Source organism: Ciconia boyciana, chromosome 4, assembly GCF_034638445.1.
Source record: "Ciconia boyciana chromosome 4, ASM3463844v1, whole genome shotgun sequence".
NCBI classification, from domain to species: domain Eukaryota; kingdom Metazoa; phylum Chordata; class Aves; order Ciconiiformes; family Ciconiidae; genus Ciconia; species Ciconia boyciana.
The window spans coordinates 93,035,368-93,048,072 of record NC_132937.1 but is presented as its reverse complement, the minus strand read 5'-3'; the positions used below and the strand labels follow the sequence as shown (position 1 = coordinate 93,048,072).

Sequence of the window (12,705 nt, the reverse complement as noted above, 5' to 3'; positions counted from 1 at the left end):
CAGCAGCCCCATCAGGCTCCAGGACTCAGCAGGGAGTTGCCCCCTGACTGAAGAGGGGCACTGGTGCCCTCTCAGACCTGTGTGGATCTTCACAAGGTTGTGATCTTCAAGGGATCTTCAAGGCTGGTCAAAAAGCAAGAGGAACCCAGCCCCTTACAGCCTCTTCAGAAAGAAAGGGAAACTTAGCCAGAATGGTGATTTGTGAACTGGTGTATCATCTCATTAGCATCACCAGTTTGAAAGGATACTGGCAGCTGGAAGGTGCCAAGTCTCAGGCTCTCGACTGCATCCCCCTGTGCTTATAGGGAAGTTTCTCTCCCTCTTTCTTTTTGATGTAAAACAAGGCAGTCTTTCCCTTCCTGAATGCAGAAGTTAGGACTCAAACACACCAGCAACTGCAAGCTACGTCAGCAGATCCCCGAGCACCAGATGATGTGAGTATCCTTAGCTCACAACCAACAAAAGCTTAAAGAAGGGGTTTTGAGCTAATAACTTTATCTTGTAAATGACAAGAAGCACTTTTCAGCAGCAGAGGAGCCCTGTACAGTACAGCTGCTAAGCACAGCCCGGTGACACCGGGAGATCCGGCGTGGTGCCACGCAGGTCAGTGCTGAAAGCCTTGGTGGCAGCGGGCAAGCTACCACGCTCACAAGCAAAGGGAGGAAGCCTCAGTAAAAACATTTTGATGTGAGGCACTAAGACTTTGAAATAATTGGCTAATCCAGCCAGGCTGTGAGGATTAAAACACAAAGCCCAGCTCTATGTATTAGTTCCTTCATTTGGGTCTTTCTACCATTACTTCGAAAATAACAAGCAAAAAGCTGGATGTGATTCAAGTACCAGAATTAGCGCCGGTGTCATCCCTACAGGTCCTGGCCATTGTTCCATGCTGACCAGCCAGGCCAGTTTGTTCCCTTTCCACTGCAGAAAATCCCATTTCTTCTTCCCACTTAATATTCTGTGTCTTAGGGAAGTTTAAGTTGCTTGAAGTGGGGATGTCTGTCATATGTGCAATTAAACTGAATAAAGAGGGAAACAAACCCTGCTGAAACCACAGTCTTTGTGATTCCAATCTAAGTTCTCACCAAGTGAAAAATAACGCGTAAAGATCCTCACCAGGTACTTGCTTGGGCAGAAAATAGCGTAAGGAATCACAGCTTCATCTTGGATGCCTTGACTTAAAAACTTTGTGATTTATTTTTCATTTCTTAATGCAAGAGTTAGAAATTCCTTAACGGTTGTTATAATGTTACGATCAGCACCTGCTTTGTAGGTCAAGATCAGCCTTATATAGGTGTTTCTCTGCACATTCAGCATCCTGCTGCAATCAGAGGTGTTTCCCCAAGCTTTACAGTGTCCTCTTTGGCAGCATGAAGAGATATTTAAGGAGTGTATGGGGCATTAGGGTAAAAAAGAGACATGCACTTTTCTTTGGAGCTGTGGAAATGTGATTAAATTAAGCCCGCATTGACCAAATCCTGTCTTTCCTCCTTTTCAGCAGCAAACAGTGAAAGCATGTACATTGAACAGCATGGATTTAAACCAAGGCCAATTAGTAGCAACATGAGAGCACGGATAGTTAATGAACTGGTTTTCTACAAATAGCCTACTCAGCCTAAAGAAAATTCCTTGTTGTATATTTTTATGAATGAAAACATAGATCAAAGTCTGCTTAACATTTTTTAACCAAAATATATTTTTAAGAAAAATGCAGGAAAAAAAAAGTTGATTAAAAGTAGCTTCTTTCAGAATTTTGCTGGTTTTCTAGAGAAAATAGGAGAATTTTCAGAATTTGTTCTATGCAACATTATCTAGAAAATTTTACCTTATTTTTGGGAAGCAAAATAATTTGCTAGATGAAGAGACTGAATTTTCCATCTAGCTCAGGCTGCAGTAGAACAAGGTTGGTGCTAGCAAGCTATACACATGATCTTGGAGGTCAGCTGCAGTAGATACAAGGTAATGAAGTTCAGCTGCCTGTCATTTATGGCTGGTATTAAGGATTACCCAGAATAATGGATATATCTGTCTATTTAATGTTTTAGACTAACAATGTACTCTGTAGAGTCTTTTGAGCACATACCAGAAATAATTGATCCTGCAGAGAAGGTTACTACAGGACTCAGGTGGTCCTGAGCTCTTATCCATTTTCAGGGTTAGCATAAAAACTTGGAAGTTTTGGAAGAAATGCTGATGTAGAGTTAATAAGGAGTGAGAATTTGGCATTCATAGGACATCTGTTTGATTCACTGTTGCATCTCCCAGAAAAGATACTCAAACTCCAGTGACCTTGATCACCTCTCAGCAGCTATTTAAGAGCCTGACACAGTTGATCAAATTGTAAATGCATAGGAAAGTGTGGCTTTATTCCTGTCAGCAACTGAAGAGAAGCAGCATCTGTGGGTCTCAGCCTATGTTCAGTTTCAGTTCAGACTTGGGGGAAAGAAAGAAAGTCAACTAAATCTTTTTGTACTTCAAGGACTCGTTATGGTGGTGGCCCAGTTAAAAACGCACATGGGTTGTGTTAGACTTGAAACTGCTTCCAGTGACCCAGTAGCATTCAGTGAAAGGAGGATATTGCAGGTAAAATCTTGGTTACATCAAAATGGGGATGATTGCTCCATCAAAATGGGAATTTCCCCATGGGGCATCAGAGGAACCATGTTTTGTCCTAAAGTAATTTTACTTCACTGTCTCAATGAGACATTTTTCCATTGTGTCCCCTTTCAAAAAATGCTAATAAGGGGGTTTTTCAAAAGGAAATTCCATCCTGCGTTCATCACTTTTCATTAAGAGCTGCTGTTCTGGGAGCAGTGCCATCCTTTTATTTGTTGTTTGAGATGCATGGTGATTTTAATTAAGCAGTCATTGTCTGTGTGCATCGTGGTGGTTGCATTTGGTGACCAGGGAGCTATAATTATAAGTGTGCAGGGCAGCTGAAGTGTTTGCTGCAACCCTTTAGTGGATTGTTGTCTTCACCAGAGAGGATCCTTTCTCCTCTGTGACAGCTTTGTCCTGCATAGTCTCAAGTATGACATTGGCTGAGGGCTTGCGACAGTCATGAAATGTTCATATTCAGAAGCCCTGAACAGGAGTGTATCCTACAGGGCTCCATGTGGATGAACTCCTTTGGTGTCCCAAGCCCAGAGGATGACTATCACGGTTCCCGTACTTGAACCCTGAGTTGCGGGCAACGCACACGTAGACACAGAGCTGCTCTATTTCCTTTAGAAGGTCAGCACAGGAGAAATCCGTCCTTCAACATCGTGCAAGGGTAGCTTAAGTGTGAGATGAAATGGAGAAAAATAATTTTGCGAGTGTGTTTTCCCTATCCGAGCAAGAACTGATATTCTGCATGCAAGTGACAAAATCAGCAATAAAAGGGGCTGCAGATCAGAAACATTTGCTCCTTTACCTGGAGCACTGAAGCTGGTTACGGGGACCTGTATCTCTATCTCATTCAAACCACCCCATTCTTGTACATAAGCAAATAACTTCTCTGACACTCACTACGGGAGAAAAGGGATGCAAGGCTGCAATGAAAGCCGGTCTATTTCTGGCCTGAGGAGATTTTCTTTCTTCGCCCTGAGGGTTCAGCTCTCTGCAAGTGATTCTGCCTTCCCCTTATAGAATCACAGAATCATTTAGGTTGGAAAAGACCTTTAAGATCATCAAGCCCAACTGTTAACCTAGCACTGCCAAGTCCACCATTAAACCATGTCCCTAAGCACCACATCTACACCTCTTTTAAATACCTCCAGGGATGGGGGCTCCACCACTTCCCTGAATAGCCTGGTCCAATGCTTCACAACCCTTTCCATGAAGACATTTTTCCTGATACCCAATCTAAACCTCCCCTGCCGCAACTTGAGGCCCTTTCCTCTCGTCCTATCACTTGTTACTTGGGAGAAGAGACCGACCCCCACCTCTCTACAACCTCCTTTCAGGTAGCTGTAGAGAGCGATAAGGTCTCCCCTCAGCCTCCTTTTCTCCAGGCTAAACAACCCCAGTTCCCTCAGCCGCTCCTCATCAGCCTTGTGCTCCAGACCCTTCACCAGCTTCGTTGCCCTTCTCTGGACACGCTCCAGCCCCTCAATGTCTCTCTTGTAGTGAGGGGCCCAAAACTGAACACAGCCTTTGAGGTGCGGCCTCACCAGTGCCGAGTACAGGGGCAGGGTCACTGCCCTAGTCCTGCTGGCCACACTATTCCTGATACAAGCCAGGATGCCATTGGCTTTCTTGGCCACCTGGGCACACTGCTGGCTCATATTCAGGCGGCTGTCGACCAACACCCCCAGGTCCTTCTCTGCTGGGCAGCTTTCCAGCCACTCTTCCCCAAGCCTGTAGCGTTGCATGGGGTTGCTGTGGCCCAAGTGCAGGACCTTGCACTTGGCCTTGTTGAACCTCATACAACTGGCCTCGGCCCATCGATCCAGCCTGTCCAGATCTCTAAATAGAAGCCTGTTCAATATATGAGAAGCAAAGCATTTCCATAACTTCCAGGCTCTTCTGCTTACTCCCTGACCAGGGTCTGCCTCTGTGAATTAAGTCTATTGTGTGTCCAAAGCCAACATGCTAAGACATTTCTTGCATGCTGTGGCAAGTTGTCAATTTAATGGGAATCAACCCTTGTGACAGCAATCTCTAGTTTAAACCAGTTTCACAAGAGAGGAGGTGAAGGGCATACCTGATCATTAACCATTCACCTTCTCTCCAATCTCTCAGCTTGCTGCTGTGCATACAACCGTGGAAAGAGCAAGCATGAGGAAGAGAGCTAACCCCAGCCCTTATCTTTTAGGTGGGTTTCACCCACTCTCCTCAGGCATTTATCTGCTGCACCTGTGCAATTGGGAACTCCTGTTGTTTATTCCTAAATAACCCATCTGCTTGTTGCTCAGGGTGATGGAAATGGCCACCGCTTTGTCATAAGATATGTGGGTATATGGAAGATACATGGAAAACATTACAGCAGCATCTTGTACTCCTGCTGTTCCTGCATCCAACCTAGAACTTTCCAATGTACAATTTGCTTTGTTCGGGTAGGGAGACGGTCCAGTAAGGTGAGCCATCAAGATCCTAGATACTTAGGACATTTGAAATCATTAATCTGTGCTTTAGGTAGTAAGCCGCCTGCACAGGGAGACCGTAAGAGTGAAAAAGGGTGGCAGTTTCTTAGATGCTACACAGGAGCACAGGGTACAGTTTCCTTAAGTTCAGAAGCTAGATTCCAGTATACAGACACAGGGAAATTGTCCCTGGCTCATGTTTTAAATGACACAAAGCTTAGCCAGGTGGCCATGGGTTTCAGGGGACTAGAGCAGAGAGGGTCTTGCAGGAAAATGCCTAAGGGAGCAAAGCCAATAGCTTACATTTATGTGTTGTTGATGGTATAACTGCATAGAAGAATGGATCTCAGAAATAGTTAAGTACAGACTCTGGTTCTGCTGGGAGCAGGGTAGGAGAGGAGCTGCAGGAGTCATTTCCCATAATCTGAAACAACATGTATTTCCCAGTGCTTGAAACAGGAGACCAGACAACCCTCCAGCTTGCAATTACGGAGGCTGTGTGGCTCCCCATAACAACAGGATTTTCACCAAGCACAGTCATGCCAGTTCATATGGTGATCTAGTTTGATACACTTGGCAGGACGATGGGCTCCACCTTCCTGTACTGGCAGCAGTAATGAAAGTGAACATTGATGATCCAAAAGGAGCAGGCATCCTGCCACCAACCTTCAAGGCGTGTTTATTCTGCCGTAACAGTGTCTCTGCTTCAGTTCTGCGTCCTGCCTCTTCTGGTGCTTTGCTTTCTACTGTATGCTGTTTACAACAGCAGAAAATGTTTAGAACTGCATTTTGCAAAGTGCTGCCAGTACTGGGCTGCATCGTTGCAACTGGTAGGGATGGTTGCTGTCAGGAGAGTTTCCTACTCTTCAAACACAACAGGAAAATAAAAGAATTGACCAGACGGGAATGAAGCGGGCAGGGAAAAAAAAGGAAAAAAAAAAGAAAAAAAAAGGGAGAAAATTAGCCTCCTGTCTTTCGTAATATTTTCTTTCCTGTGAACCATTACTGCTGAACCGCAAAAGATGAAACAAATTTACAGATTTCATTTCGCTACTGAGAGATGTAAAGTCACCACAGTGAAGATGGTCATTTAAACTACCACCCTGGTGAAAGTTTCAGTTTCCATGAGGAGTGATTTCTTGGGATTATGCTAACTGCAGGTTGAAATCATTAGCAGAACCCAGATGCTCCTTTTCCCCCAGAGTTCTGGATGTCCCTGAACTGGCAACAGAAAAATGAGGTGTCAGCAGCTCTTTTGCTTGTTTGTTTCCTTACTTGCTGCCCTAAAAACCTGTAAGCTTTAAATAAACAGGGAATAATATCTGCCAACTATGCAGAGTGGAGAAAATAATGTCTTGCTGAAGAAATTCACTTGATTCTTTGAAGACAATTATTTGTAACTGTTTTCCTTGCTTTGAAGCAGACTATAATTTTCCTCCACCTGTGCCATTTTTGGGTGCATTTTTTTTGCATTGGCACAACAGGCAGGAGCTCGCCCTCTTCCACCCGCTCCTCTGTGGTGGGCTGGACACTAGCTTGGCATGCAGGATGAAGCCAACAAGAAACCTTTTCACCGAAACTACTGGTGGTAGCTCCTCCAGTGTCGTTCTGCCCGTCTCCTCAAGGTTCACAAGATCCCCATTGGGTTTTTCGTTGAGTTGGGGATTTTTTGTTTTTCCCACCATGTTCTTCTGGATACCTGCACCATAAGCCTTAGCCTGCTGTCAGATCTGGGCATGTATTTTCTCAGTGAGGTCAATCAAATAGCACTTAGTTTCTGTGCTACTCCACGGAGTGCTTTCTGCACATATCTGAACTGGCTTTAAACCAAATAAATGAGGTGCTTCTGCCAGTGCAAGGGGAGCAGAGGACTTTACCAAGGCTTTACTGCCCCAAGGATTTATACGGCTTTAGAGGTGCATGGTTCTCATCAGTTATGACTCTGTGAGCCGAATAATCTCTGTGTCACTTCCACACTGTGCAGGCAGATTTCTAAACAAGAAGGAAAATGATTTTGTAATGGAAAATTGAAGTATTCTGTGACTGCAATGTCAAAGAGAAGCATTTTGATATAACTTTTTTTTTCAAGTTCTTATGTTTGCTTTGGGGTTTTTTTGTTGGTTTGTGGTTTGGGTTTTTTTGACTGGAACAGTTTGACAAGTCTGACACTAAACTGTAGGTTATTTTGATCAAATGTAACACAAGATTCAGACAAAAACTCCAGCACCACTTCTCTGATGAATGAAAAATCAGTGATATTAGGATGAACATGAGAGAAGGACAAGCATACAAAGACTTAAGAAAGTACCTCTACACCCTCAAAACCACCTCTGGTTCAGGGGCTTCCTGAAACAGATGTAATTTCAGTTTGTGTAGTAACCCTCACAGTATTCCTTCCCTCTGACTGTCCCCAGGCTCCCCTGGGACCCCCATCACCTTCTAGCACCCACAGCATCCTGAGACAGGGATTTCCACAGCAGACCCATGCCTTGGCTTCAAACCTGCCCTGTCCAGTTTCACTTGATGCCCCTTTTTTTCATGCAGGGGAAGACAGAGTGAGCAGTAGATGCCCACTGGCTGTCTCCATGCCACCACGCATGATTTTACAGGTCTCCATTTTGCTCTCCTGACACCTCTCTCTCTTCTGTGCATGGGGTCTTACTGATTATCTGATATATTTTTTTAGGAATAGGAAAGTGGCACTGGCCACCTTTAGTGCTAAGCAGCAATTACTTCCTTTCCAAAATCAAGCTTCTTGGAAAAATAAATAAATTTATAGTTTCCATGTTGCACATCCATGTGTGAATGCCTGAGTACAAATCTAATTTTTCATTAAACGTGATTCAGGGTGTGAGTAACGTTTTTCCATCATTTGGGTCTGTGAGTAAAAAAATCAAGTACTTTCACTTTCATATTTTGCTAGTATTTTTTGGTGAAGGGCGGGATGTAAGGTTTGAATTTTATTTTACTTGTGAACATCCCAAATATTCAGAGCATCTTGGGTGTACCTCCCAAATGGTACTCCTCTACCATTTTGGAAAGGTAACCATCTGTGATGAGTATCTGTATTCTTAAAAAAGCAGCACACCTCAGATAGATACAAATCTTTTCTTTTAAACCTACCACATTCACAGTAAAACTGGCTTCAGTGCTTGTTTTCTCCACCTCTTTTCAACCTAGTTTCTATAATCCCTTCACTTCTTGAAAAAAAAAACAATGCTTGGTGTCCACAGAATAGCTTGCATATACCCAAGCATCTTGCATATACCCAGGCACCCTCCTGGCTCCTGCCTTCCCCCTATGGCTTGAGATCCATGCATCATGGCCTGGGGCAGGAGATCAGGGATGTTCTTGGGGGTTACTTCTTGGAAGTGATTAGTGTTAACTGCTAGCTGAAGCAGTGATGGATTAGTCCCTGCATTGTAGAAAATAAGAGGACATACATACATTTAACTGAAGCTGTCTAGAGTGAACCTGTTTATTTAAAGTGAGCACTTTGTTTTCTTGGTGCCAGGACCCTTAGTAAATTAGTAACTTAACAGGCATACTTGGAAAAAAGATATCTATAAGTAGATGAACAGAGTAATGAGGAACATTTGCTGGCTTCAGCGTAGAAAAGTGCCTTACAAATGCTCGGGTGTAAGCATGTGCTTTACATCCCAATGTTTTCAGTAAAGTCTTGAATCAGGATCCTGCTTAAGTGGTGGCTGGTTTCTTCTACTGAATGTCTAAAATCCTTGTCATGCTGACTTTAGTGGGATTTTTGTCAGCCAGTCCAGTCTTCTACATACCCGTATAAATCAGGAACAGATATAGTCACAACCTTCAGTGACTGGGAGAAACCTAAATTGAATGTGATCTAGTGACCTGAAGGTGACGCGTCCTGATAGCTAATTACCAACGCTGTGATTCATGCAATCTTCAGAGAAAAAAAAATAGTTTTGCTGTCATACTCCTCAGCCATAGCTGTGGTACAAACTCAGACGGTCAAGGCGTGCACTCAGGCTGCCTGAAAGCCAGTGAAATGGAAACGTGAGCAATATTCCAATTTAACTCCACAGAATCCCACTAGTTAGTAAGTAGTTCAAGTATTTTAGTGCCTGCTGTGTTGCTGCCTACAGGGAAAATACTCCAAGTGCTTTCCCTTTCTCACAAAGAAAAGACGTTTCCATCTATGTTTTATAAGGCTGTCTTGTCGCATCCATTATACAGCATGACACAACCAGCCAGAGGAGGTACTGTGGTGATTTCCATCATGTGTTTTAGTGAGAAGGTTTATGTGAAGGGTAAAATACATATATGTGTATATATATATATATATATATATATATATATATAAATATATATAAAAATAGAAAACATATGTATGTATATACACACATATAAATGTAGGTCAGTTAACTGTGAAGATGTAGGTGTCTTATGCTGGCCTATGGAGTGTCAGATGTGGGGTGTTAATGTCTACATATGTGAAATCCAAACATTCTGTCATCTGGCCAGCTTGGCACAAACAGGGCAGAATTATCCTTATTCTGAGAATATTAGGCCATTAACTGGAACAGCTTTTAGAACTACTTTATTCCAGTCCATGGCTGACCAGCTATTTGAGGAAATAGCAAAGAACAAATTCTGGTTTTCAATCTCCGAAGTACGCTGTTATTATTGCAGAATGAGGAAAATGGCAAGAGAGATCCCTGAACAATGTTGGGGTTTTTTAACCCCTGAGCTATCCGATATCCTGTTCCATTCAAAAATGCAAAGGGGAGATGGGGATTGGAGGAGTGATAGGAGGGATGATCCACAGACTATCAATTTTATATAGGGAAGGATTTTTAAAGGTGCATGCATAAATTTTGTATGCCTGTGTGTGCACAAATGCAAACTATCTTCTGCGTGTCAGAGCAGTGAGATGTCAAGTTTTCAGCTGAAGAGAGGCACCGTTTGTGACATTTTAGTTATCCAAAAAGCCAATTTTCCTATTCCAAAACAACTTCAGCAGAATATTTTTGTTCAGCTGTAATATTCTTACATACTTCAGACAGTGGGGAGTGTGTGTGTGTAGATGTAGATATACACAAAAAATCAGTGTGTAAGAGCATGCGGTGTATTACAGACTGCTCAACATATGCATCATTTGACTACTTTGCCTCTTCTGGGTTCATTACTCCAGCCCTCCCATCACCATTCTGATGTCTCACTCTTCAGCAGGAGCAGTCCAAACAGTTTTCTAGCTCCATGTTCTGCTTGTTTAGAGTGAGCCTGGCATTAAAAAAAAAAAAAAAATCCTGATCTTCCTTGTAAATGTAATGCTTTCACTCAAAATACCCTGGTTTGAGGTCCAATGCAAACACAATTAATTTCTGCATAGGCAGCATCTTATCGTATGCCCCTTGAGGACGAGGCATGAAGGTTTGAAATCCCTGGAAAGTGGAGAATTCCCAGACCATCAGTAGGGCACCTAGAAATGAGAAAGAAAAATTACTTTAGGGACTTAAGGAATCCCCAAATGTCTTCAATCCCAACCTTACAGCTACTGAAGTATTTAAATAACAAAAACATGCTTTCACAGCTAGGGAATAAAAACTGTTGTTCCAGTAAAAACTGAGGCTGGTACGCTTATTTGACTGCCTCCATTTACTACTCAGTATTTCTGTCTTGGCTGCAAAATCTAAAATGAGAAAAGACCTCCAGGAGAGGGAACCTGATCTGGGCTGGGGATGGGTGAGGAGAAACACTCCCCGCAAGGTGCAGAAGACTGACAGAAGGCAAACAGTTGATCCTTTGTAAGAGGAAGGTGTTGCAGGGGAGAAAAGCAGGTCGTTCTCCTCTTGAAACACCTGAGAGAGTCTGCTGCCTGCTGAAGGGAGAAGCCTGGGCACGGACGAGTGGCCGTGTTCATGAACGTGGCCGTGAAAACCCTCAGCTGTAGAAATGACCGTGCCGTCCTTGGCACCACTCGGCCAGTCCAGCTTCTGGGAGCCGGTCAGGGCCAGCTGCTAGTGTGTGCCGGTGGCTTGAATTTTAAACAAATCCAGCTGGGGGTTATCCGTCCCATTACCGTTGCAGGTAAACCCCATGCAATCTGGCTGAAACACCTTCTTCCCATTGAGCCCGGGGACAACCTTACCACCGACATCGCCGGGATAAAATGCTGTCTGCAACCCGGCTCCCTTCCTCCGTGATGCCACCCACTGCTTTCGTGTCGCCTTACTGTCACACAATTGCACCACGCAATCCGTGTTTTTGGCCCGGCATCTCAAAATGTAAAAGCACATCTTTGTCCCTTTAACTTCTCTCTGAGCTGTTATGCCTGTTTTCTCCCCTCCTCTGGGACTGTGCACTCTGTTGCTGCTCCAGCTGCCGGGAGCGAGCAAGGAGAATTCCTCCTGCTGGCAAGCAACCGGCTAGTCTGGGGCTGGCGTCTTCCCAGGACACTGCTGTTTGCATACCAGCAGGCAAAGGAGCAGGTGAAATGGGACTGGTGACATCTGTACAGATGCGTTTGACTGCTTACATGCTCTTACGAATCCGCTATCCTTAAAGCCTCCGTTTCTCTGACGAGATATCTCTCTCTCTCTCTCTCAAATTATTTTTCCAAGGAGAAAAGGAAAAGGCAGACAGAAATAGAAGGCAAGAGACAACAGCTTGAGGACCAGATACTTCAGCTGCAGCATTTCAAGGTAAGGGACTGATGCCAGAAACGATGGATTGACTAGATATGTTCATTATTAGACATGCAGATCACACGTCTGAAAGCTGGGAAGAGCCCACTCCGACATGAAGCAGCTTTCACTGCCGGAGCCTATCCCTTGCAGTGATCGTGTCCTGCCTGCTTTTCATTCTGTGTGTTCCATGCACAGGACCATGTTGCAGAAACGGCTTAGGAGCATGGAGTTGGGAGGGTGTGAGTGCAGGCAGCACAGCAGTGCTGTTATTATTAAACACTGTTATTTATTATACATAATGATAAGACATCAATTGCTGTGGATTGGGTGTGCACTGCATGGCTTCAGTGAGCACTTTCTGCCTGCAGAGCTGCGTTGGATTTTTCTGGTGCCTGTCATTAGGTTTTGTGTGTGTGTGTTGCAGAGGGAGTGTTAGTTAGCATGCATGTGTGTGTGTGTAAAGCTTTAATGGTAGGATGAAGTTATTAGGTGTACGTGGCATAATAAAATGGGCATGTATGCACATGCAGGGAGGGTGTTGACGCATATGTGCGTGTCTACATGGAGAGGCGCCTTGATATTTAACAGGGTGCCGAGCAGCCCCAGTCCCTGTTGGACTCCATGACAGCTGCAGATAGCATCATTTGAAAGCCATCCTGGTTATTTCTATCATTTATCCTTCCTGTCAGTTGCAGAGTTTGTCTTTACATTTGTGCATAGCGAAGAGAAGAACAAAAACGTTCATGTGATCTTTTTGTAACCAGTGCGCATTTGCGGGTCAAATCTCATGAGATTAGTTCAGGGCCCGAGGAATTTCAGTTATTAAAATATCTGAGAAAGATGATCAGGACTGGACAGTTTGTTCTTGCAGCAAGTGAGCTGGGCTGTGTTTTAAAAAATAAGATATTTAGGTTGCTTGTGCAATAGTACGTGTGTGTGTGTGTGTGTGTGAACAGTGCACCTGCGTGGGGAGA

At 43.9% G+C, this 12,705-nt stretch overlaps 1 protein-coding gene across 3 annotated transcripts in view; it reads left to right on the top strand.

Moving 5' to 3' along the window:
- Positions 1-12,705, top strand: part of PALM2AKAP2 (PALM2 and AKAP2 fusion) — a 277,857-nt gene that overhangs the window by 34,984 nt on the left and 230,168 nt on the right. For all 3 annotated transcript variants that reach the window (XM_072860628.1, XM_072860627.1, XM_072860626.1), the window contains exon 2: positions 11,666-11,746. In XM_072860628.1, the coding sequence (XP_072716729.1) occupies positions 11,666-11,746 (81 nt within the window). The remainder of the gene's footprint in view (positions 1-11,665; positions 11,747-12,705) is intronic.